The following is a 27,771-nucleotide window of genomic DNA, read 5'->3' on the forward strand; positions in this document are numbered from 1 at the left end:
GCCGCTGTAACTCCATGAATTTCCCCGTTGTGGGATGAATAAAGGAGTATCTTATCTTATCTTATCTTATCTTAACTCCAGTCTGAAATGTAGATCTGAAAGATAGTTACTTTGTGTATCCGTGCAGTGATAAAGAGTGTTAGGTTAACCGCAAACAGAACGATGTCCCACGCATGTTTCTCTAATCCTTACTACACTGATGCCGCTAAGTGCTGTCCATTAAACAAGCACAGGGTCGACTGTTACCTGGCCGGTGATGGATGTTGTCTAGAGAACCACACTTTGAGGTCACGTGGCTCAGGTCAATCTTCTTGCTCTGAATCTGCACCTGTAAGATGTAAAGTCAGAAAATAGCAAGGTCAGAGCTCTTTGTATAAATGATGGTTGTGAACCTCTAGTGAACACAAATGATGCACACATGGAGCTTTTCTCAACTAAAGAGAGTGATTTAGTTTATCTGATTGATGCTGTTTGAAGAAAATGACTGGGTATCAACTCAGAATGAAAGGCTGCAATTATCCACATTCCAACACTATCATATCTTCTTGCATGTTTTTATTCAAAAACACAAGCAAAAAGAAGTACACAGTGACTGCCAAATAACAGTCTTTGTGTTATGTTGTGCAGCGAACTGCTGGTATCTGTTAAAGCAAAATATAAAAAATAAAAATCAAAGATTGAATAAAGCAGTGTGCTGTGACTTAGTCCTTTGATTAAAAGAAAAAGTGTATGACACATTCAGAAAAACCTGTCAAAAATGCAAAATAACTGAGTGTTCAATGAAAGGCAGTAAAGTAGAAGAGTGAGTATACAGTGGTCACAGGTAGAGAGGAGATTTAGATATACAGTCATGTGACCAACCCCAGGAATCTAAAGAGAAAACCATGGGGTGACCCGATGAGACAGCAAACAGAGTGGGGATATAAAGCTTTAGACACACAGCACAATGATTGAGAAACAATACATCATATCCTGTGATAAATCACTGGTGCAAGCCTTGGGTTTGAACTCCCTTTGCCAAGTCACAGATTTAGGTGTCTTTTGGTGGTCATACATGTCTGCATTGTGAGGGGCAAAACAACAGGAAAGTGAAGGGATAATGAATAACCTCGGTGGTGAGCCACATTACAACCACAACACCAGGAGCACAAAGAACCTCATGCTGCTGATCTACAAACCAAAAGTCCTTCACTTGAAGGAAGTTTTAGACGGAGAGTGATACGTGCCCATATTTGTGACTGTCAGACTGCGGTCTGACTCGTCTCTACAGCAATGATATATTTTAGAAATCGAGCGACACTTTTGGGACTATTATTTAGTTTGATGATGCTTTTTGATTGTTTTTGCAGCTACCCAGACCTACTATTACAGCTCCAGCCTAAATGAAGAGAAAGGTACACTTTGGATGTTGTAAATACACTTTTCACAACATCAAAAATTAGACTTTGCTGCACTTGACAATTTTGCACCTTGTCAGCTTTAATATGATATCTTGTGTTTGCTGCAGGAACTGTCAACCAGTCAGACAGTTATCATATCATGTGAGCATTGCCCCTTTAGCCGTTTGTCACTTAATGTGGATTGATGAAACATACTGTATTTGTCAAGTTTATAGGCCTCAGAATGTTGACAGTGTGAGGTGAGAATTCTCTGATTTATGTGAATATCCTGTTTTACAGATATACTGTATCTCTAACATGGTTCAACAGGAATACATGATGCTTCCTTATTAAGTTGTTCTTTCAAGTAGATTACAGTCTCTGTGCAGATTAAATTATTCTGCAATGATCCCTGCAGAAAATTTACGGCACAGGGCTGTGAATCCTATTTGGTCGGCAGGCAGTGGAAGATTAAATGCAGTTAAATGTAAACGACCTTAAAAGTAACACACTGCTATATTCCTTAATGTATGCTACTAGTATTTGGGGAGGAGACATCTACCTGAAGTCTCTTGATTTTTTTAGCGGACACAAACTCTTACTGGAAAATGCCGCTTTAGTGAAAGCAGTAAAATAGAGAGCACTGCTCGATTAATGAGAACGTGACAAAACAATAAACTTGGAAACTGTAAAGCAAGGTGGAAAATAAACTCACTTTACACCACAACACAGAAGAGTAACAACACTGAAATAAACACTGAGACAATGGAATTGCTGTACAAGACTCACGTTTCCACCTCCCGCCGCGTAGCCCCGCCTGTCCAAGGACCCACACCTAGACTGAACATGGCTATAGTCCAGCTTAACACTGGGGATGAGAACCTGCAGGGGTGGAGGTCAGTAATGAGGCGGGAGAAGGCTTGGGCTTTCCGTTTAAGGCAGTTGTTAAATTTTTTTTAACTTGGTAGTATGATGGCCCTGAGAGCTCAATGCACTGACACTTCAAATGAAGATAGAAAATCTCAAGGAAATATGAGAAAACTGCCTCAACAATATGACAACACAGACACAGGAGGAGCATCGTAATAGAACTACAAGAGAAGCTCTAAAAGTAGTATAGATGAATATGGTGTCTGCTTGTAGGGGACTTACTGAAGCTACGAACACACCTGATCATAACTTGGACATACTTATGAAAAGATATTGATACGTTTTGAGCACCATTTAACCCTCCTGTTATGTTCGTTTCTCTGGAACGGCAATAAGGTTCCTGGGTCAATTTGAGCCGGGGCATATTCAATTATACAAAAGTGTCAGAACCTTTTTATTTCAATCTAATTTTTAACTCCATTACTAACCATTTAAATCAAGATTTAGTCCATTGGTGTTCTTTAATTCTCACAGATCATGGTTCAATGAGGATAACTCGCTTGTTTTTCATTAACATTCATGTTAAAACTTTTTTAATGTACACTGGAAAGCCCTAAATATGAATATAATAGTTTTACATGACACTGATTTTTGTTATTTTTATTTCAAATTTTAAATTTTTAAATTTGAATTTTTATGAAGTGATGTTGATAAATGAACACGACACCTCTTCTGTCACACGATGCCCAGATTTTTATGCTGCATTTAGCTGGTTTGGAAGGCATATATTCCCTAAAATAGACTTTAAAAAGGGTCAATTGGACCCACAACATAACAGGAGGATTCAGGAAGGCTGACCTCCATGACTTTTAGGGGCAAAGGCTCGCATGTGTTGTCAGATTAATGAGGATGATATAACTGCTTGTGATTTGTCCATCTAAATGTGTTCTCTTGAGTTGCAGTACCTTGAGCTCTATGGGTCATGGTATAAAACATCTTATACCTTCCCACAGTTTTTAATATTTTCTTCCAGGGATTTGAAGTTGTTCCACTAAATGTAAGCAGTAATATTTGACCGACTGGCTCCCCTGCTGCTCTGGGCAAATATCATTCAACTGTTTTGACAACTCTGTGCTAACAGGCTAGACAGATACATCTCACTACATATCTCAAATTTTAGCATTCAACCTGGCTATTTTTTGAATGTGTCAGCCTGGTTAGGGTACCAAAACCTGGTCTTGGGTTTTGACTGTTTTGTGGCTCTTCAAGATGATTATATGTATTCAAGGCTTTGCTTTAAGAAATCAATATAGCATCTTTAAGGCATCTGATTTCCTGCAACACATGTAACTGTGCATATCAGCCAAAGAAGAATGTGTGAAGGGGCTTGAGTACAGAGAATCCAGAATGTTTTGAGATATTGCTGTGCTTTTTAAAAATATATGTATTTATATATCAAGAAAGTAATGCAAAACCTTCAAAATCTCTGAAGAGTCTCTTCTTGTGAGACAGTGTAATGCAGAGCTCTTTTTTTTGATGATTTTTCAGGATTGATGATTTGCACCTTCTTTTGCACAGTAAAACTCAGAAGGCAAAATACAAGCAGTGAACACTTGAAGCCATTAGTAATAGGTTGCAAGGATGATACAATATGAGTGTACTGCGATGGTTGCTGTAGCTGCAAGGAGAGAAAGCAAGAGTGAAAAGCAGACATAGCAGAGTTGGTATGGTAAATAGCACTAACATCAATAAATACATTATACCCAGCAACACAGTAGAAGCAATGGGAACTACACAGGAATACATACATACATACATATTCGGTGCATTCTGTGGACAAAGGACAAAATAGTGCTACAGGACAGGGGAGGTAATTTGGTGATACTTTTGAGGACCTGTGAAAGACTTCTAAAGCTTTAAAAAACCCAGCATAAGCATACAAAATGGGTTAAAAATGCTAAAAAAAAACACAACTGTAAGAACTAATTGGGTGGCTCATGTAGGTGAAAAATGAGAAAAGGTAAATCTGATATACGATTTGTAAACATAAATGACTCAATATAATAGTCTAATATGTGAGAAATGAGAAGAGGAAACTTCAGATTTAAAGGACAGGGTGGTTCTTTTGTAAAGACTATGTTGATGGTTGACTGAACAATTCAATTTCTCTTTTAAAATATTATTTACTGCTGTGGTTTTTCTTCAAGTGACCTAGATAGGGACTGTATCTCTTATAGACAGCTGTTCTGGCTTTAAATTAGATTAAAAAACAATAAACACTGTGAGAGCCAAATGAAAGGTTGGAAAAATAAGCTTTTTCATTTACATGAGAATTGCTCCGAACTTGTATATAATAATTAACTAAGGCTGTTTTTTTTTTTTACTATTTGTTCAACTTAAAATAACATAAGTGTTTTACACCCTTAATTTTGGAAAACATTATATACATATTTATGGAGCTGAACTCGAAAAAAGTGACTTACATAAAAAAAATCACTATTTTGGTGACTTGCCCCTTGCTTAATATGCAGGAAGAAATTATTCAAATGTGCTTTTTTTTTTAGGCCACCACAACTTTTCGTTGAGGCTTTCTAAATTTGTCCATAGTGTACAAACACATGCAATTGAATTTAGATGAATCTCAGATTTATGTGCAAACTGCTACTAATAATTAAGGTTCAAAGAATTATTGGTAACCTCCAGGGATGGTAGAAAATATCCAGATAGGTAACCCTGTACATGTTCAGAAGATCAAGACATAATCCTAACAAACTAAAACACGTAACCTAGGTGATGCAACACATCAAATGAAGGAAAATTAGCAAGCATGATACATCACCATCTATGTCTGTGGCCTTGAAACCTCATCCCTCCTGGGAGACTGCATCTACAAAGTGTTGGAGCTTTCCAGGTGAGTAGGCAATTTTTTCCTTGCAGGTATGCTGCATTCATGAAACACTTTAAGCTTAACTCCTTCACTCACTGTAGGTAAGTTAACTTTTTGTTACTACAATGCGTTGATTCGGTTTGTGTTCAGCCTGTTCAATGGGCCCAAATGCAACTGAATGTGTTTGTATGCTGAGGACAACATTTGATCTGCCTCACACATCATAAGTGTCCTCTAATGATGGAGGCCTGTCTTAGAAAATGTGGCAACACATGTCCATAGTAAATTAAATTTAAAATCATTATAAAACCTTTCATTAACTCGTGTGTTGTCACATGCCTGTTTCACTAACAAACACACAGTAGTCAGAATTATGAAGATGAAGCAAACAACTGTTGTTAAATGGACTGGAAGAGAGTTTCTCAAAGACATGCCAGCTCGACAGACATTCACTAGCACATGGCTTTGGTGATTTTGCTCTGTCTAACCATGAGTTATTTTTAGTTTCAGGTCACTGCTCTCCCTGCAAGAAGGTGGCTAAAACCAGAAGCTGTCAGAACAGTTGTCCAGGTTTATTTGACTGCATGTGCTTGAGGATAAAGCAACATGCTTAAAAGCTTTAAAAGTGGCCTTTTTGATTTCCTCTAAACTAATCCGAAAGGGAGACAATGTATGTGAAACAAGCTTTAAGGGTAAGAGTCAAATTGCAGAGGGGAAACAGGGAGACAACCTACTATGATACAAGATCAAAAAGCTAGCCAAGTATCATGATTTGCACAGCACAGACAAAATAATACAAGGGCAACAAACAGAAACTAAATGGACTCTTTTCCTCAATCAACAGATTACATAAAGGAGAGGAAGAAAATGTTCAAGATGGAAGGGTACATACATTTCTTCCACGTGGGCTGTGCTTCAGATTATCCTGGGAGCTGCATTTTGATAGAACATGACTGAAGTCCAGCTTCTTGTTTAAAATATGAATCTATGGAGAAATACAAACATAGTATGGGCCTCTAATACTTAAAAGTTTAATCTTATACTTTATAGCTACAGTAAATGATCAGTTTACTAATTTTAGAAAAAAAGGCTATGATCAGGTAAGATGTTACATTTCTATTGCCAGATTACACACCTTTTCTATTCTTTACTTATGCATCAGTTTATCGTATGCATAATCTATTGTCCCAACATTTAGATTTAGGATGTGTGAGCACCTTAAAGACAGGTTCATTATAAATACAAGTGACTCCTTTTTAAAACAGCTGGCCTCACAGCTCCTGCTGCTGCTCTGTGGGTTAACCTTCATTTAATATTAAACATTTAAATATCAATTAATCATACTAAGAAAATTCAACAGAATTTAACATTAATAATTTAATTCAACATTTCTTTATTCTATTTATTAATTCCTAATTAAAATGTAAATTTATAAATCCAGACCACTCTTAACTTTTACACTTGATTAAAGTTAAACACTGTAAAGGTCTTTCATTATGTCATTGGCACACTGTTATCTAGGCTCTATGAGACACACGGTGCCAACATGAAGAGCGCTGAGGAGTACCAGCAGGTCCTTGGTCCAGGTCACACTGTGTGCCGCTGAAAGACACAGAGTTACTGAGATGAGCCGTAGCACTGACTTCCAGATCCATGAGACCCTGTGTTTGGCTTCTGATGGCATAATTTGGTCCTTGCGCTTCTACGAGGACAATCATTGGACAAGTTAGAGGCCAGGCAGAGAGGCCTTGCTATTGCTGGGGGGGGGGGGGGGGGGCTCTCTGCAGCTGTTTGGAAATTGGAACTACATGGACCATGACGCAGCTAGGAACTACCATAGGTCAGGAGAGGAGTACATTGTGATCATGTGAAAACTGTCACTACTCCACTGGTTCTACCATCCACAAGCAAAGAAAATACTTATGAAAGCCACTATGTAACCTAGAACCAAATGGTAATGACTGCACTTCTTGGTTCTGACATAGTGGAAATAAAAGGTTACTGCGATGTGGGTTGCAGAAGAGATCCACTTAAGGACCAGCTTTAATTTATATTTTCTATGAACTTTAAGATCTTCTTATCAAGGTTTTTTTCTTTTCACTGAACTATACTGTAGTACATTTTGATCATGGACTGTAGGTTTTGATATTAAGATGTTTGGCTATGAAAGAAGAAGGAGCACAAAGCACGACATAGAATTGGGGTTGCCAACCTGCTACTTACCTAAATCTTAGACACATTTGAGTCCTTCATCAATAAATGTACACAGTAATATAATAAAAGGGATGTGAAATTTAACAAAATAGATATCAGCAGATACATATTACTTGTATGCAAATCCTAAAACGATTTCATTGTATTCATATCTTTGTTTTTTAAGTTTAATTCCATTGTTCTTCCTTCTCTGAAGTGTTACTCTTAAATAGGCCCATGGGACACACACAACAGCTTTGAGGTGTTTGGTGTTAGTCTAGACAATCCCTTCTGAACCCCATAAAAACATAAATGTGGCAGGCCACATTAAACCACTTAAGTCATCTCATCAAAAGTAGATAAAGCCTTTGCCGTAAGAGGCAGATTCAATTTTAACTTTTTGTTAGGCAGCTTTGATCCCAAAAAGAACAAGTGGAATGAGGACAACCAGTCTGCCCAGGCATTCACCCCAGTGTTTAGGCAAAAGCTGCCACAATCCATTTGTCTCTGTTACCAGACACCTACTGCCACCCAGGGGTGACTCGAGCACAATCACACACACCCACTGTGGGGCCGTGGGTAAAGTCAATAAAGGATTTTGGGACAAAATGAAAGTTAGTGTTACAATAACCTAAGTCAAATGACACCTGCTTAAAGTCAAAACTTTATTTTGAGTTGTCAACACTTGATTGGTTAGGCTTTTTAGCAGGGTTTGAATCCACTCCAGACCATTGCCTTTCAATTTGATATGCCAAACTGATCAAGTGTCCCACATATCTGTTTTGTTTTAATAGTTGTGCACTGCAAATGTATCCATCAACTGTCTATTTTCTTTCTTTTTTACAATCCTTATAATTTAAGTGTCTGTTTCTTGTATTCAATGCTGCTCATACGTGCATTAAATTGAATTAAACCAAATGAACAGATCAGAACTTTAAAAAAATCTTTCTGGAGTTCTCACGTTTATATGGCAAATAAACATATGAAAAAGCATCATCGATCTAGTAGCATGTATTCAGTTTAATGAAGGACTTTTGATTGGATGCAGCTATATACTTTTTGCAAATGGATAACTCCCCTTTAAATCCATGTGTAACACTAAACTGCCATCAATGTGGCACTTTTACTCTCTACTTTAGAGACTTCAAAATGAAAAATGAAATAAATAAGTTAGAATGAAAATTTGAAGATAATGAAGCAAGTTGTTGTCCTATCTGAGCTGAGCAAGTTATTCTTTTACCTTCCACAATCCTCAACTCTGCAAGAGACTTTCATGTTGGGGTCAGCAGTCCCCTCTTTTGTTTACCATTGCAACTAATAATGACCAATTTGGCAAGCTTGAAAACAAAACTGCAACTACAAACATAAACCCCAACTCCACTCAGGCCAATTACCCTGCAGATGACAGGCAGGCGTTTGGAGCAGTATTTTTTGTCTGGATGCACAAACAGCAGAGTGAAGTCATAAAGATGCTAGAAAAACAAGTGAACTCCTGATCAGGTCATTAGTGGAGGCTTGTAAGGGCTGATGACTACAGACACACTGCTGTTTTCATTATAGATCTTCCTGTTGAAGCGCTGACGTTGTGATTCAGACTAATGCTGAAACATGATATCCGTCAAACTGTAGAGTTTTCACTCCCAAATACTCTACTTGTGCAGCATCAACAACACGATTTGAAATGCAGATTTCATCGGGCTAAGTGCTGTCCTTGGTTGACAGAGCTGAAAGAAAAGTACAGGGACAAACACTGATCACGATTCAGGCATTCATTGAGATATCAAAATCAGGTCATGTCTCTAGGTTTTCAAAGTTGGGCCTTCAGAACTGTAAAGTTTTGGGGTAAGATAACATCAGGAAAACTTTGACATAATGAAGGCCTTTTTTCTTATTGTAATCTCAAAAAATCCAATTCAGCTTTTATCCTCAGCATCAGTGACACTGGTCCATGAGACACATTGGTGCATTTGGATGTATTTTATGGAGAAGCTTTAAAAAAGTTGTAGGGGCCATAATGTTGATTTGCATGTCTCTTATTTGTTAATCATGATTATTTCCTTTTTTATGGTTTACTTCATTTCCGGGTTTTGGGTTCATGGGTGTGGTTTACCTTATAAGTACCTGTTCAGTTGGGTGGCGGGAGGTATACAAAGAGGGTGAGTGGGGTTGAATATTTTTTGTTGACCGCCACCGTCGTCATCATTATCATCATTTATTTCGATCTTTTTTGGTATTGATTTTTTTTAGGGTTTTGTTAATAAATAGAAAACTTTCCTTGGACTTTGATTTTGATTTATGGCAAGACGCGTCACAAACACGAGCCCACTTAGCCTCTGCGGCACCTTTCAATCTTAGCCGCTTCAAAAGTATTACAAGCATTGACAGCCCATCGTGACCTCTTTCTTGCCATTTGACAAATCAGAATCCAATATTTTATCACCTTTTATCCCACCTTTGGTTTACAGATTCATGTCTTTCTGTCAGTCTGGAAATTTCCATATCAGGAAAACCGTTCTTCTGGAAGACTACACGTTTGGTGGGCATACTGCTGTTGAATGTGAAGTTGATTGAGCTTGATTTGTACTACTATGAGTCAACTAAACTATCTGGTAAGGGCCAAAAAGTGCAAATAAATTCAGAACTCGGTATTGGTTCTAATTTTAAAAAATCAATAATCCTCACAAAAGTAGTCGTCAGTATCTAAAATAAAATCCTAAATTCCTCCTGGTGCTCATTTTCTGTTAAATTGTGGTTTTGGGAATTGTAGTTTTTTTTTTAACTCTTTTTGCTTTTACACCAGTGAGTCAGCAGAAGGACAAGAAAACTTACAATGGGAATGGATAGCTAAGGGACTATAACATAGACAATTAGTCTGGAGGGGTAAGGGAGAGCATGAGAGCATAAACATATCAAGGCAGAGAAAAAGGCCAGGAGATGTTAAACCAAAATAAACATTACAACATAATTCAAACAAGGAAATTAAATTTTGAGCTCAGTGCAAGCTGATTGTCTAAATACATGAGATATGCCAAAGTGGTTATCTTTCTTCAGTTTTTTGTGCACAGTTATCAATATTTATATGGAACACTGAAGGTAATTATACAGTTTATCTTTATGTAGTATGATACTGATATGAAAAGAAAACTTCTTGATAAAAACATAATCTTTCCTAAAATAAGTGAGAAACAAACATATCATAAAGTATCATACATAAGTTAACCTGGTATTTTGATACTGCAAACACAAATTGGTAGATAGTTGCAGTACAGAGAAGCTTCATATTTTAAAAGAAGTGAGTGAGTAAGGAGAGCATCACCTGTCCTCCTTTGGGCTGGTACTTGATATTCTCTGTGGAGCCAATCTTGGACTTGATGTTCTTGAAGTCAGGCAGTGGCTGGTTGATGATGCGAAGCTGCTTCGGTGTCGTTGCAGGCGACTTGGGCGGGGTCCGGACCACGGCCACCTTCCTCTCATGGGACATCAAACTAATGGAGCGTGGGGTCCCTGGGGTTCTTGAGGATGATGAGTAGCTGGGAGGGGTGCCAGGGGTGATGGCCGTGGAGCCAGGAGTGCGGGGTGTGGAGTGTCCACTGCGAGCAGAGCGAGAACGCACTGTTTCTGTGACTGTTGGAGAAGAATATAACGGTGAGTGCTCTGTCAAGTCCTTCTATTTGACCTGCTACACAAAATACTTTCATTCTAATGTTGTCATTTAACAGGAAACAGGAACATTTAGAAAGCAGTTAAAGATTAAAAAAAAACATATATCCAGGAAAACATTGAAACCTCTATCCTTTACCTGTCATACTAGGGGCTCGCCCTGTCCTATATTCTGCCCTCATCTCTGAGCGAAACGCTACAGGAGACAAAAGAGGAGATGTTTAAGAGTTACACCGTTTTAGAAGGTTTCATGCAACTCAAAGTCATTTTGAGTGAATTTGTAAAGGATGCCAGAAGCTTCAGCTTACATGTTGGTCTACGAGGAGCTGTTGAACCAGAACTAGTGATGGAGGTTGAACTCTCTTCATGGTCATGGTACGCACGACGACTCAGAATGGAGGCGTGCCGCGGCAGAGAGGATCTCTTGTCAGGACTCCATGACCCACCATCCTGTTAGGAAACGAATACCAGAGAACAGAAGTAGATCCTTAGACCAGTTTCTGATTTGTTGTATACCTACACCAACCAGAGGGGGAGGGGAGAATCAATCTGATGTTCCACCTGAAGCTGAGGCAGCTACAGAGCTAAATTAACATGTGTGGGGGAGCTGGAAGGACTGGACAGCCGTATGTGTGTGTGTGTGTGACAGTGATTCTTTACTTGTCACACCTCTTTTGCTCCTAAAACCTCAGCACACTCTGGAATAAAAAACACTGTGGCTAAAATGTGACTGTGTTGTTTGGTTAACTGAATGAAATCCAAGCTGATATTTCAATGGCGCTTCCTTGCTGTGCTGCTGTAGGGTCAGTGTATGAAAAGTTCTGGTATTGCTGTGAATTTATGTAGATATCTAGCTTTCTATGGGAGGGACATAAAACCACAAGTCCTACCCCGTCCTCCTTTCCAAATATTTATTTCAGAGCATGTAGTCTTTCTCCCTGCAGCAAAACAAACACTAACATCTTGCGCAAATGGTACAGCAACCAGAGATTTGTTAATCAAAAGATCTTATTTGGTAGTCCTGATAAATACCAGGAATTAATAGAAATCAGGTGTAACAAAATCCCATTAGCTTTTACATCATGAATGATTGGGAAAGGACACGGGTTTAGGTTGCTGTGACCTTCATTTCCTTTTCTTGAAAAAATGCAGGAACTGTAGGACTGCAATTGGATTTGGATTTCGGTATAATAATTGTTCTTTTTTTCCCACTGGTATTACTAGTAGTGTCATCCACTGGTGTTTCAGTGGCCTTTGGCTGCATGAAGAGAAATGGTCTGTGTAGAAAGCAAAAGAGGTGGTACACAGTCTGCAATAATACAATCCCAAAGCCCAACAGCTGTCCCCCAATAAATACTGAGCTGTAACCTATGTCTTTAAGCAGACATCCTTTTGCAAATGCAGCTAATCTACTTTTAGAAGTTATTTCTTTTCACCAATTCAGGTCTTGCTTCTCGAGTTGCTGGTTGGATGGTAAACTAAGAAACAAAAGGAAAAGAAAGTCTTCATGATAGATGATACTTTGTTTACTTTGAAATCCTGTGTCACCAGCATTGCCTATATCAGAGGCCCATAAATGTTGGCCGGTGCTCCCAAAGACTATATTGCCATTAGATGATAGTTTGCAGTGACGTTGCCGCTAAGTTCAGTGTCTTGATTGCAAAAGGTAATTTGTGCTGAATTTGAAGATAGTTCCTCATGTGGTCCAGAGGTAACGCAATCACAAGAATACTTTGTCTATTCAAGGCAACAGAAAAGTTGCCAGTCAAAACAGGTTAAGGTACATATGGTGCATTTCGACCAAGAGTTCCTGGGTCTTTTAGCTCCCAGAACTACTTTACCCTGAACTAAAAGGTTCCTGTGCCCCATTGTTGTCTGTGTTTCGACCGCAGGCTGAAGTCCCGGGTAGATTGTGCAAATCAGGCCAGTGATATATGGAGAAAAAAGCTTCTATTAAATAATATTTTGAAATCTTAATAAAAAACTAAACTAGTATGCATTCCCAGGAACTCCCTCTGTGTTTCAACAACTGTGTAAACTCCACAAACACTGTTACGTTCCACCGAAAGTCCAAGCACCTTTGAAAAGTACTACCCCCCAAGCAGGGGCTTTTAAGGGGGAGATTATCTACCCTTGAACTAAATTTAGACCCTGGTTCCTCCAGTCAAAACCCACGTAGTTCAGGGGTAAAGTCCCTAGTTCCGGGGTAAAGTTCCTGCGGTGGAAAAACGCATATAGTATTTGAAAATACAAGTAATCCTCAGAAAAAAAGAATTTAGCTTTTTTCCTGAGCTCCTGCAATAATAGTGGTTTTACCACTCACTTACCTTCACTATGAATCTCTGTAATATGGGGGAGCCTAACGGCTCTGAAGAGGATGGTCGAGGTCTATCAAATGGAGGAGCCGGTCTGAATATGAAGGTGGGGATCTTTGTTACTGGCAAACGATGGGAATGGCACTGAAATGATGACATGGTGAGGCCCCGCTGATGAAAAGCATAACATCAAAGTCCAGGACACATGGTGACAAAAGTGACTGATGACCATGAGAGTGCTTTAACATACATTATTAATGATAGACGAGATGAATGCTTTCTGAGGTCAAAAATGACAAAAATAATTCAGCACATCACAACATCTATTCATTAACAGTCATTGAGAACATATAGAAAAAGTTGAAATGAATGACATCAAGATGCATATCATTTATGATGATTTAAAAGCATCTTGCAATCATGCAAGATGGCATGTAATCATGCAAGCACTATTGATGGATGTTGGAAGACTGTAAATAAATGTGAAAATGAAAAGTAAAACATTAAATGGCCTCGAACTAACAGCGGAATACACTTAAAAGTATTACGCAATGACATGACATTTAAGAAATGTAGAACTGTGTTATTTCAGACACAATAATTGTCATTACCATGGCGGAGGAGTAAAATGGAGTCACGACCACAGTCGCTGGAGAAATGTCACCGGGTGATTCAACACCCACTCAAAAAAAAAAATCTCTAAATGAATCTTTCAATTCTGCTTGTGCAAAAATCCATTAAACAACACAACAATAGCGAACATTTTGCAGAGGGAAAAGAGCAAGTATCTATGTTTTTATACATAAAAGGACAACCAACAGTGGTGCTTAAAGAGTAACACAATGTATGGTTTACTTTTTAGTATTAGGGCTTATATAAACGGAGGGAAAACAGAATGAAATATGTTTATCAAAACTTAGAATTAAGTTGCTTCTGAACCAAAAAGTTCATATTTAAGCCTAAGCTTAAGATGCACAGGCAACCTGTCCATTCGTTCAATATCAGGAGCAAGAGGTTAATGTTTAGCTTTGTTTCAAGACTCCAAACACCGAAAGACACTGAAATAAAAAAAGAGCGAAGTGGGGTTAATGTTAGAGAGTTCAGTTTCCTGGTGACAAAGCAATCAGTTTCTCACGCCAAGAATAGAAACCTAAGCTTTCTCCTATTTGTCCAATTTGTCCTCCTGACTGATGTTCATTACTCAGACTTTACAATGTAGCACTATGGTAGGTGATTACTTGTGCCAGAGGTCATGCCACTTTAGTGCTGGCAATCTATACTCACCGATGCTCTGTCGCGAGACTGTCTGGCAACACTGAGGGGCCGATGACCGTCTGGTAGCATCTCTGAAAGAAAGACAGAAACAAACTTACCAACATAAAATATATTTTAACCTTCATACACTGAAGGTGAACAAGTGAGAGCCTTTCAAATGACCTGCAGAAACACCATTTTGTACACTCAGATCTGGCATGGACAGCAGTATAACAAGTCAAATGTTCTGTGGGAGCGGGACGCTGCCCCTAGAGAGCTTTGTTCTGTGAAGATTTGGCAAGATATCAGACAGAATGAGGGATTTTGTGTTATGTAAGTCAACCCTGGAAATAATCTAATTGGGGCAATGCAGCAGCATACTGAGCTTTCATCATCAGTGACACAGAATTCAGTTCGTCAGGGGAAAATGGAGTGCAAAACTGCCCCTGGGACAAAGCAGCGTTACAGACTGTTTATAGTATCAGGTCCTTGAGCAGAACCCCAAGTTGCTAGTTGCCTGGCAACCAAAGGGCAGAGAAAGCTTAGATGGATATGTGGAAAAAAAAAACACAGAGGAGGATGACAAGTTTCTCACATCTATTAGATGACAAAAATATACAACAAAATGTTTTAGAATACATTTATAACATATTAAAACATCAGCGAACAAACACCATGAACACATTTTTCTTAAAATGTTGACAGAAAGGAAAAATGCATCTAAAGGACAACTTGACACCAGCTGAGTACTTTGTTTTTGCTGACCTAGCTGTACTGGCATAAAAGTGTACTTGGAAAGCATCCAGTGAGCAATTAAACTGACTCTCAATCACAGGTCATTAAAGATAAAATGCTTTTAGCTTGGTGTTAAGTCGCTCTTCAAAAACAAAATGAATGTGCACAAAAACAAATGAAGCAGAATGACTGAATAAATGTTTGACAGTCAGTCTTTATTGTGATTAAAAGCAAACAGACGCACACATATGCCCAAAAGAACACCACTGTAACCGGAAAACAAAGTGGATGATGAAACCAAACGTGAAGCTGAGAGCCGAGGCAAAATGAGTTATAAACAGTTTCCTGTTAAAAGCACCACGAGATGCAATATGTCACCTGTGGTTCTCCTTCTGGGACAGGAGTGGTGCTGGGTGGGTCGGGTCTGGCGGACGGATGGTTTCATGGTGCTCCTCTTTGATGGGGAATGAGTCTGAGTCTCTGTTTTCTTGGTAAACTCGGTCTTCCTTATCACTGCTACATTATCAAGAAAACAGGGTTGTTGTCAAAAGTAGAAATACAAAAATAAAAACAATGAAATCATGAACCAATAGTTGTCATTCTCCAGGAAACAAATTTCCCTTAACCCTCCTGTTATTTTCGTTTCTCTGGAACAGCAATAATGTTCCTGGGTCAATTTGACCCAGGGAATATTCAATTATACAAAAGTGTCAGAACCCCCAAAAAATCCCAATACACAATTTTTTAAGTCTAATTTTTAATTCCATTACCAAATATTTAAATCAGGATTTAGCCCATTGGTGTTCTTTAATTCTCACAGATCATGGTTCAATGAGGATAACTTTTTTAAATATACATTGGAAAGCCGTAAATATAAATACAATAGTTTTTTATGACATAGATTTTTGTTTATTTTATTTTAAATTTTGATTATTATTTTTCTTTTATGAAGTGATGTTGATAAATTAACATGACATCTCTTCTGTCACATGCTGCCCAGATTTTTATGCTGCATTTAGCTGGTTTGAAAGGCATATATTGCCTAAAATGGTCTTTTAAAGGGTCAATTTGACCCGCAACATAACAGGAGGGTTAAATCCCCTTTTCAGCGATTAAATATAAAGAGATATACACAGACATAAGAGGAAGTTTATAACACTATGGTGCATTACATATTCTAAGAAGAGTTAAAATGCAGAACAATATTCATTAGGAATCCCTCTCTGTTTGATAATAAATGGATAAAAGAATCATGAGAACCTTTTTTCTTTCTGATATCCTCTCTTGGGATATAGACAGGTTCTTTACGGACAGGTTTGCGCTCTGGTGTGGAGATTCTTCCTTTTGGCCGCCCTCCTTTGGCCTTTGGTTTGACTGGCTTTTCCATTTTCTCTGTCTTCTTCTGTTGTGTCTGCTTGACCTGAGCCACAGCAGGCTTTTTAACCGGGCTGGACATCTTGGGCAAAGGCTCAGTACGTTCGGTCGCCATACTCATATCATCTGCAGTGTAAAAAAACAAGACAAGAACAAAACAGGATATTATTATTATTTTTTTTTTTTCTTCAATTTTTGGAAAGCAGGATAGAGATAATAAGAAAATTATGAAGGGACTAAACATGAAAAAGTTCTCACCTTGTGTGTCAACCCAGGAGCTGTCCAGGATGGAGTCGTCGATTGTGGTTTCATCTCTGTCGTAGCTTTCTGTTGCTCCTTCAGTCTCTATGGGTTGAGCCTCCTTCTCAGGGGAGACGGGGGTCTCAGGAACATCGGCCACCTCTTCTAGACTGGCAGCTTCTATGTCTGCTTCTTGAGCAAACTCAACAGACTCCTCCTCTTCCTCTTCATCCTCTTTCTCTCCAGCGACACAGAGGGCATCTGCCTCAGGTGGAGCAGAGAAGCGAACGCTGTGTCCTGGTTCCTCTGCTTCGTCGATGGTCTGAACCACAGTGATAAAGTCGTCTTCAACTGTCACCACAGATTCGATGGCAGCACGAGTCTCCACAGCTGCCCCTGCAGCCTTCTCCATTTCTTCCTCATCTTTGAGTTCCTGCTCCCTCTTTTCTTTCTCCTCTTTCTCTTTTAGTTCCTTCTCTAGCTTTTCTTTCTCTTCTTTCTCTTTCAGTTCCCTCTCTAGCTTTTCTTTCTCCTCTTTCTCTTTCAGTTCCTTCTCTATCTTTTCTTTCTCCAGTTTCTCTTTTAGTTCCTTCTCTAGCTTCTCCTTCTCCTCTTTCTCTATACGCTCTTTTTCTAACTTTTCTTTCTCTTCATTCTCTTTAAGTTCTCTCTCTATCTTCTCTTTCTCTTCCTTCTCTCTCAACTCTTTCTCTTTTAGTTCCTTCTCTAGCTTTTCCTTCCTTTCTCTCTCTTCTTGCTCCAACTTTTCCCTCTCTTCTCTTTCTTTCCTCTCTCTTTCTTCTTTCTCTTTCCTCTCTCTCTCCATTTGTTCTTTCATATCCTGCTCTTTCTGTTCTTTCTCCTTCTTTTCCCTCTCCTCATTCAGTATCCTCTCTGCTTCCTCTTTCTCTCGCCTTTCCCTTTCTTCTTTTTCCTTCAATTCCTTTTCTTTCTTGTCTGCCTCTTCCTTTATTTTCCTCTCTGCCTGCTCTTTCTCTTCCTTCAGTTTCTTCTCTAATGCTTCTTTCTCTTTGTCCTCCTTGCTTACTCCTAGCACAGGTGAAGCTGTTCTTTTTGGAGAACCATACACTTCTCTTTGTTTGAGCTTGGAAGGTGAGAGCACCGGAGAGAGTAGCTTGTCGTCATCGATGTTACTCTCCACAGACGAAGCAGGTGAAGTTTTGACCGGCCTGGCGATGCGGTCCTTGGCCACACCAGTCAGCTGATACACATCTTCAGCATCCACTTCCTCATACGCCTCCTGGTGGACCAACTTCACCTTCTCTCTGAGCTCCTGGAGTTCTCTTTCTTCCTCCATACTGAGAGGCCTGTCCTCCATCTCCAATTTACGGATCTGCCTCTCATAATCAGCAATCTCAGTTTCTGATGCTGCTGAGCCTTCTCCACTGGCTTGTCTCTCAGTCTCACTCAATGTCCTCCCGCCTTCTTCTAGAGTCACAGTAACGGTTGGAGTTATAAAGGCCTCAATCAGCTGGACAGCTGGGGTCTCACTTTCAAGTTTGTTTGGCTGATCTTCCTCAATCTTCGTGGCTTGTTCATCAGCAGAATCTTTTCTCTCCACCTGCATCTGGTCTTTCTCTTCAGTGGTGTTATCATCGCCTGATGGCTGATTCTTGTCCTCCATTGACGTGTCTCTGACTGCCAATTTTCTAGCCTGCTCTGCCACTTTCTCCTCCAGGACAGAGGGGGTGAAGACTTTTGCAGAAGTGTCTGTAGGGCTGAACACATCTGCAGGGGATGGCATTGGCCCTGAATATTCACTGAAGACACAGTAGCCCATCTCTTCCAGCTGGCTGTCACTCTTTCTGGCCCCAGGACTCTGTTCCCCTGAAATTAGGCCAGCCATTGGGTCATCGGTAAAGGAAAGAACATCAGCCTGAAAAGACTTTCTCCGTATGATTTCTGGTTCAGTATTTTCTGAAGCCAGTCTGGAACGCGTACCAGCAAGGTCAAGCATTTCAGGCAAGTCTTGCGCCATGACTGTGCCATTTTTGTAGGCACTCTTAAGAGGCTGTGGTGATTCTGGTGACTCTGGTTCAGGGCTGGATTTTGAAACCTGTTCTGTGGTTCTTGGAGGAGATGATGAATCTGAAGTGACAGAGGCAGCAGTCTCTAAAATCAAGGGAGGGAAGGACGGAGCTTTATCTGCAGATGGTGTAGTGACTGGAAGGTAGTCTGCTGATTCATCTAGACTTCCACTTGTGTAGGACATGATATCTGTGGCTAGTGGGGAAAAGTTTCTAGGTTTGCCTTGGCCACTTTGATCCATTGCTCCAATAGTGATATTCAATGAGTAACTTCTCTGCTCTAAGGCCAGTTTACCTGGAGAAAGCCTACAGTCACTGCTCCTATCCGGAACGGTAAACACTTTACTGTCTTCTGCACTCTTTTTAGTTTCAGGCTTGGAATCACCTTCCTCTTCACCAGCTCTGCTCAGCTCATAATAACCCTCACCCTTACTCTGTGGAGCCTCGTCAACCTCCATTGCTGATGTTTCAAAATACGCTGACATGCCAGATCGGTCTCTTGCATCTCTCGTTGGTTCTGCTCCTTGAGCTTTGCCTCCAATTGCAGAGAAATCAGAGGGAGCACCAATGCTGCTGAGCTCTACCACCTCCACTGATGGCTGTTTTTCTGACACTGTGATCGGCTCTCCATATGTCGGCTGAAGCGTTAGTGATCTGACTGGTTCTTTGGCTTGGTTTTGGACATTAGGAGGTACAAAGGATGGCATATCCATGGTGGGGCTCTCTGGGACCACTCGTTCACCAGCAAAGAACCCTTGGACCTGCGGCTCATAGAACTCCTCTGGACGTTTCTCTGATCCAATGCTGTCTGGGCTCATGGAACCGCTTTTCTCACTGCCCTGCTTGTCCGAGTCCATCTTCAAAGCTGAAATGACATCTGTAAGTTGTCTGTTCTGACCACCATACAGTACAGTAATGTTTTGCCATGCTGCAAGTCGAATAGTTATTAAGCCAGGAACTGGAAAGCCAATATCAGAACAGAAACAGGCAAAGCTCTGTTCAGAAACTTACAGCACAATGATATGGCCACCACTGAAGAAGTACGGCGAGGTTATGGGCTCCACCAAGTCACGGATGGATGAAAATATGGCATGGTATGTGACGTATCGGCATGAGGCTGAGATGCTGATTCATAGGTAAAAAACAGTAGTCGATGGGATGGATATTCATGCAACTCTTCAAAACATCAGATACAAACAAAATAGCATGTCTGTCAATCTTTTTGAATTAGAATATTTTGAGAGTATTATTTTGAATTTTGACTTTTCAAGAACTATTTTCACAAATTCAAAGGAACTTAAGCACAAATATAGAAACATCTTTTTGAAGAATGACAGAGGACGCCATACATTGTCAATAAATGCAAAAAACAATTTAAAAAAAATCATGAATTTGTATTTTGCTTGTAGTATAATGCATTTGATGAGACAATTACACCAACACTTCACATGGGACAGCCAACACAAATTCCCTTGCATATACTGTACGCACAATTTGATAATAATACAAGTTTCAAATCAAGTATGACTGAGCAACTTTGACACGTTTACAAAAAAAGTTCAACACTGCACTCCATAGCAGCAAACAGCCATGTGTAAACACAATGAGAAACCTGTAAGCTTGAAGCCAGAGAACAGAGAACTGTTACATTCAGCACCACTGCACTACATCATACAATGCAAAATGGCCGGCCCCAAAAAAAGAGTTAAAAGTAAAAGAAAATACAAGCGCAAAGATAGAAAGTAACAAAACCAGGTTAAGTAAAAAGAATGTGACTTTTTTCACCGACAAGCCTGTGTTGCCTTGCAGCCACAGCAGAGCGCAGGGGGGGGGGGGTTATTTGCCATTCCACCTCATTTATAATGCTTATATCGTATGCTTATAGGTTCCTTTTGACACATCTGACATTCTCATAGAGAAACATGAAGCTACATGCAGGCTGGGAGAGCAGAGGGCAGGACACACCTGTGTCAGGGCTCTCCTCACCCTCTGCTTCCTCCTCCATAGAGATCTCTGCAGCAGCACTAGCTGCCTCAGCCGGCTCCAGGTCTAGATCCTGGGCCTCGTCTATGGCCTCTGCCTGCTCTAAGGAGTCAGCTTGGGGGCTGTCCAGTTCGGGATCTTCCCCGCTCCACTGCTGCTCATCAAGAGCCGTCTCGGACTCTGCTGCTTCTGCACTCTCCTCCTCCTCATCCTCCTCCTCTTCCACCTCCTCCTCGTATTCGGCTGTAAGAGCCTCCATGGTCTCTTCTTCTCAAGAACAGGGTGAGAGGGGGAAACATCAAGACTACAGGCAACACAGACTTGGGTTATGTGAACACAGCATATGATGGGACACTTTCAGCTCTGAGAAAAGATTATCTAAAGTGTACTGTCTGTTCAAACATAGAAGTACATTACATTTACAGTATAGACTGGTGCGTGTGTGTTTCATTCTGTTCTTAAACTTTTCAACTTTAAGTGCTTTGTGGACCAACTGTGCAAGAATAACAATAAAGATACACTGACTAGAGTCACACTGGAGATTTTTATTTGATTTCTCAACCTGTTTTTCATTTCTCTTCATCAAAATAAAATAACCTGCTTTGAGGGGAATTGAACAACCTTCTTTTGCAAAGACCTTTCCTGCGACCCACCCACCACCATTGATGACCAAGGTTGTTGAAGGGAAATAGAACAGAAATGAAGTAGTAACACTTCATCGACTGAAATTGTGCTATTGTGAAGTACATCTATTTGCCACACATCTGAATTTCACGCTCTTCAGAGGCCGCTATAATGAGGTGCAGCACAGTAAAAAGCAGAGAGCCTTAGGTTCTTGACATTGCACGGACTGCATTTTCAACAGTTTAATGGTCAATGTGGGTGTGTGCAGCTTTGCTTATCAGCAGCCATTGCTATGTAACCTTTTGAGTTCTTGCGTAGGTTAGACAAATTATATTCTTGCAGTTGACACAGCTGTTAGAAATACACCCCTACTTTAACAAACATTACTTATTTCAAACGCTGAAGCTTCCCAGCAAGGATTTATATTAAATGAAGACAAGGTTGTGTATTTGTGTAGTGTCATCATAAAAACACTCCGGTCCCTGGTTACCTATGTGTAGCTGGGGTATCATTTTTAACGAAGGTTGAGTCATGTATTAAGCGGGTGCAAGTTGGTGGAGCTGAAAGTCTTTCTTGTTACAAGAGTGAGTCTGTAAGTATTTCATACTGGTGTTAAGGGTTTGATATAATGCAGCATAATTAAGGGGTGAAGGGTCATTTTGAGAAATGAACCAAGAAAATTCTGGGAGATGATTGGTAAAGAATTTCGTGCATGGCGGTCATCGCTCATGCACCTCATCTCTGGGAAATACATGAAAGCCATTTGGACCTGAACTGTTGTCCTAATAGAAAAGCGAAGAGGCTGTGCGGTGTTGCTGATGAGAACTGTAGTGTATTACCTCATTGAGTGAATCACAATGAATGAATCGTAAGGAAAAATATGCCCTAATTAAAAGACAGCACTGCTATGTTAGGCTAAACGGCATGGCAACCACAGGTAGCAATGACTTTGGGTGAAATTTCAAAATAAAGAAATATGACTGTTGAACAAACATGAAATTGCTCGGATAAAGAGCAAAACAAACCTCACAAGGACACAAAACCACACACAAGACGGACGAAGAGACGAACGGACGGACGAAGAGACGGAAGGGATGGAAAGAGGAGGTCAAATCACAGAAGGAGGAGGGGGAAATTGTCACAAGGAGAAAGGAAAGAAATAGAGTGAGAGAGAAAAGAATGGAGGGGAAAATGACAAAGAGGAACCATGCGTGGTTCACCTTCAATCTGTCTAAAGGCCACGGCCTGCCCTGTGGGGCGTGAGCCCGAGTGCGTCCACTCTGGGCTGAACAATGGGTGCTCATAGTACTCCTCGTCGGAGTGGTAGGGGTCGTCCTCGGGCACGGAAACTGAGATGGAGGGGGCGAGGAACTTGCACCTCTCCCGCGAATTTTGGAAGCGGCGGAGAGGCCCTGCCTCCTCCTCATCCCCTACATCTACAAACAAGACAGACACAAGGAGAAAAACTGCAGGGAAATCTGGACACAGGGACTGAAAGAGAGAGCGAGGAGAACAAAAAGAGAAAGGAGGAGAAGAAGATAAAAAAATGAAAGAAAAAAAAGAACACAGCAAAGAATGTCCATGTAAAAGTTGACTAAATAAAGTACAAATGACCCTATCTTATGCCTGCTGCTAGGTGGGTGACAGGAATATGCAACTGCCATTGTCTTGTCCAGACCAAGCCGCAACCTCCGGTCTCAAACGATGAAGCCCATGCAGAAGTGTTATAAACTGCAATTCATCGAGAATCCGCTTGAGGCTGGCTGTAGAAACACCGGAAACCACATAGACACCAATTCAAAGAAGACGATCTTTGCAGCATTAATAAACATGTTTACAGCCTGGTTCAAAAAACAGCTTGGCTCTACGTAGCTAATTTCTCTATCTGCACACACTGTACGGGGGTGATTTTTTTCTAATGTGACGGTTCAGAAGATATTAAGATTACGAGTTTTTGCCCAAATAAGGACATGACTGACTTGACTCCCGGACGGGAACACATAGCTGTTGGCTAGGAGGCTCAAACTCCGCCTCTTTACATCACACTCTGCCTGGTTGAGTTCCGTATTTCCAATATGGCTGCTGCCGTCGATTGGCTTCAAAACGGCACGGATACTACGTCCATATTTTATACAGTCTATGGTCCAGACAGACACAGCTGCTGCTCTGTAGACCAGTCCCTACAATGCAAATACAAAACTAAAATGAATAAGGTTACATTACTCGTAAACTAGGATGTCTATTGTCTACTAAGACTGCTTCACAAAGTACTTCCACTCTACGTGTCAGGCACACAGCAGCATACAGCAGCGCTCCTGACTTACTTCTGAACTGAACAGCCTATCAATGAAATAGAGTTGTTAATGGTACTAAGGTACTCCCATGTGCTGGGAGCAAGCTAACCTTTGTTTCTGTGTCACTTGACATCAGAAGGCAACTTATCGAACTGCACAATTGTCTGGGCTTGTTAGACTACAAAGGCAAACTCAGTGCTGCCTCCTCTTTTTGTTGCTTCGTCCAAGACTGACTCCTACTTCAGCACTGCAAAGCCCCAAAAACTGGAGTTAGGCCACCGTGCCTTGTGTGCAAGTGCCTCAATGATCTGTCTAAAGACGGAGTTGCACTTAATTTTTCTGCTGGGTCACAACAGTAGACATAACTTAAATCTGTGCATCACCATTATTGTAACCTGATAAGTGGCCCATACATATTCTGACAGACATAAATAAATAAATTCTGACTGTTGCATTCATGGGAATGGTGACATTCCCTTTAGGAAAACCTTTAGGATGTTCCTTAATTTGCTTACTTACCTACCTACAGTGGCTTTTAATCATGGACATTTTTTGAAGTGAAAGGGAGATAAATGTTGAAGACAAAATAAACAAACAATTTAAAACAGACAACAGAGGCAGAGAGAATCACCAGAGAAGGGGATGGAAGGAGAGGTCAAGGCTTGGTTGTGAGCAAGAGAAATATAACACACAAGACATTGACAGACACATTGACACGCAACTTAAAGGTGACAAAGCTTTGAGGGGCCAGCCATACTCTGAGACGCACAACGTAAGTATACCACATTGTGTACGGTAAATATCAATACAAACTGGTTCACGTAGAAACGATTCCACCTTAAAAAAGACATTCAGCACAAGTAGTAATTGAACACTTATAACAACAGTTAAAGCACTGATACAGCAGTAGTTGTAGTAGTACATAAACCAAAGCCTGCATCCAGCCAATATTCCAACTAATCATAGTTTTAACCGCTGTGTTCAGAAGGTGATATTCACACTTTCTACAAGGTTACCTTTAGTTCTTCCTTGCTTTGTTATTACGACTCATACAGCAACTTGACAACTAACTAAAGCTCAACACAGAGACAATGAGTCATTTTTTACAGGTCTGAGTCAGGTCTCGAGTCTTAAAGTGGCGAGTCCAAGTCAAGTCTCTTCTGATTAAAGAATGATAAAATAAAATTAACCGGAAAGAAAAGAAGTATAGTCAAAAGTATAGAAAAAAAGTGCTCCAATGTCACTGCTCAACCTCGCTGTTTACACTAACATCGAAAAATGTGTCACTTTAAAGACACAGGATCTGTCTAACGGACACCTTAAAGAGATGACTAAATTAAAGAAAGGGAGAGAGAGAGTAAGAGAGGAAAATGATGACAACTGTAAGAGTCACATAAGAACTGTTTAATGCAATTACACTGTAAGATTAATGAAAGTTCTTCAATTATTATTATTAATATGTTTAACACTTGATTCTGATTGGACAATAATCCATAGTAAAATCGTGGATTCTTGATTAAGTGTTGCCAGAGACAATCTGATCCCGAACGTCAAATCAAATTAATCTGTAGAAATAAGTCTGGCTCATTTTACCTCTGCCTGTTGACACTGTGACAAAAATTAGTTTGCAAATTAAATTGGTAAATAAGATGGAGGAAATTTGTAATACTTTGCTTAATGGCTGACCAGTCACCAGCAAAGAAAAGAAAACCGGAGGAGGTAAAAAGCACGAAAAAAGAGAGAAAAAATATTCATCCACCAGACTGAAGGAATCAGACAAGAAGCAAAATAGAACTCAGCTTCAACTCTATAGTATTTATATCATGCACCTTCAGGAGCAGCGCTTCTAATTTCATTGTACACCTGACAATGAAAAATGAAGGCTATTCTTCTATTCTACCAAAAAATACAAAATAAAAAGATTGTGCACAAGCATCAAGTGTCCGGGTTTGAGTCGAGTCTCTAGTTTCTGAGTAACCAGCTGAAGTCAAGTCTTAAGTCACATTTGCATGCAACTTGAGCACAAGTCTGAAACTGGAGTTTCCATCTCTGTCTCTGGGCTAGTCCATCTCGCCAAGGACACAAAAGACTTTGAATCCTCACATCAGTAATACCTTCTTATACTACACACAAGTAACAAAACATAAAAAAATCTGACCATCTGTATTTGGTGTATAATAGTCCACCTACAGACACTCCTCATTAAGTTTATGGCACATCAGACTTACTAGACATGAAGACAATGATCAAGCATTGAGTTAACTGTACAATCATTTCTTGCAGGTATCTGCACAATAAAATCGCAGGATCAATACATAGAAGTTGATGTAGCACAGTGCTAATGGGTAAATTTGAGCTGTTCAGTTTTAACTGGAATGTTTTTTACGAGTGTTGCATTTATAATTGTGTGATGTCAGAAGGTTCGCCCACACTCAAACTCTCAAAAGCTTTGCAAGGCTCACTAGCTTATCAAAATAGTTTGCTTCATACAGACAGCGTTTCTCAAGTGCTTATGAGCCAATTTCCTTTTACATCCCACTTTTGTTACCAGGCTGCCATTTTTAGAAAGAAAGGTACCTAGGCTTTTAACTTGAGGGCAGCTATGTCCTGAAGCAATGCTTAAAGGGCTAAATGTCTGATCAGTAGCCACAGCAAAAGACATACAAAAAAGACTGACGATGGACTATGAGAGGAGAACACAACATGATTAGACGTGCAAAACCAAATACATAATTTAACCAAAGGGGCAAACGAGAAGTTCAAGGGTTACCTAAATTGGCTGTCATATTAGTGGTTGAGGAGACTGTAATGTGTGAAGGTTAGAGAGGGAAATGAGAGATGATAGAAAAAGAGAGCAAACTTGGAACAAGTTGGCTGTGCATTTGAGCTCTTCTTTTGTTGAGATAAAAATGGCGGTGACAAAGAAGATACAAATTGTATCTGTTCCAGGTGTAAGATGAGGAGGAGGAAGTAGGATTTCAGAGGAAATGGATGTCTGAAAATGGAGAACATGTTCCTGCTTTTTTCAACTCTTGTATGTACAGTTTTCAAATATGCGATTTGTCCCGTAAAGGTCGTGCCTGTCCCGGGAGGAGGGGGGAAAGAAGAGTATCCCCCAAGAGCCACATCAGTACCCCGACGTGGTGCCAACCGGGACACTTTAGAAGTCATGGGAAAGAAGGAAACACACTCTCCTCCATCAGAGATGTACTCCCATTAATACACCTCATATTCCGTATATTCTTGGCCTACCTTGTTCCAGAGGACCAAAGTGTTCTGCAGCAGGTGAGGGGGGAGGAGAGGGAGGCAAATTTGTGGTGTCTTCAACTACAAAGAAAGAAAGAGTAAGATCAGACAACACACACAGTAGTAACTGAAGGACTAATAATATATGCACAACTACAACTAGTACATGCTCTGGACCAACACTGAGTAGAAAGTATTATCATAAAAAATGACATGAACAATGTGTGTAAAATGAATCAGAATTTAATAGCTGCTGTAACCCTGTCATACAGTCAATCAGCCACCAGTGCCAGTAAATTGCTAATAAAAAGTATAAATGGGCTTTTGGAATATTATGACAGTGTGAGACTTCTGGTTGTCCAATATGAATAAATCAAATCACTGTAAAAGAAGCAGACATGTGGTCTTTTGAACTCCAACTATCCGTCTTCCCTGTCAAAATCTAATATTATATTACCTATGGTACAACTCTGCTGCTGTCTGCTCAGTTCGTGTTCCAGGTGTCTTTTCCTATTAGCTGCCTGTGTAGCCTATAAAACCCCTTGCTCAAGGTAGAAATGACGATCAGCCATCAGAGATCTGGTTCGCTCAATTCTCTCTGACTCTACAAACACCAAATTTTTCCCTTTTTGTAGTCAGCTCCATACCACTCTGACTTTACTCTAGGCA

The 27,771-nt window shown here is 40.1% G+C and overlaps 1 protein-coding gene across 1 annotated transcript in view; it reads right to left on the reverse strand.

Annotated features, from left to right (window-relative positions):
* The window catches only part of map2 (microtubule-associated protein 2), a 106,545-nt gene that overhangs the window by 4,840 nt on the left and 73,934 nt on the right, over nt 1-27,771 (reverse strand). Inside the window, exons 7-21 of the mRNA XM_034694030.1 lie at nt 27,109-27,183; nt 20,921-21,205; nt 20,015-20,080; nt 17,878-19,913; nt 16,926-17,445; nt 16,554-16,793; nt 15,672-15,809; nt 14,589-14,650; nt 13,317-13,475; nt 11,298-11,439; nt 11,129-11,185; nt 10,646-10,953; nt 6,029-6,121; nt 2,169-2,261; nt 247-328 (exon numbers count right to left, since the gene is read on the reverse strand). Of these exons, the coding sequence (XP_034549921.1) occupies nt 247-328; nt 2,169-2,261; nt 6,029-6,121; nt 10,646-10,953; nt 11,129-11,185; nt 11,298-11,439; nt 13,317-13,475; nt 14,589-14,650; nt 15,672-15,809; nt 16,554-16,793; nt 16,926-17,445; nt 17,878-19,913; nt 20,015-20,080; nt 20,921-21,205; nt 27,109-27,183 (4,356 nt within the window). The remainder of the gene's footprint in view (nt 1-246; nt 329-2,168; nt 2,262-6,028; nt 6,122-10,645; nt 10,954-11,128; nt 11,186-11,297; nt 11,440-13,316; nt 13,476-14,588; nt 14,651-15,671; nt 15,810-16,553; nt 16,794-16,925; nt 17,446-17,877; nt 19,914-20,014; nt 20,081-20,920; nt 21,206-27,108; nt 27,184-27,771) is intronic.

Source organism: Notolabrus celidotus, chromosome 10 (genome assembly GCF_009762535.1).
Source record: "Notolabrus celidotus isolate fNotCel1 chromosome 10, fNotCel1.pri, whole genome shotgun sequence".
Taxonomy (NCBI): Eukaryota; Metazoa; Chordata; class Actinopteri; order Labriformes; family Labridae; genus Notolabrus; species Notolabrus celidotus.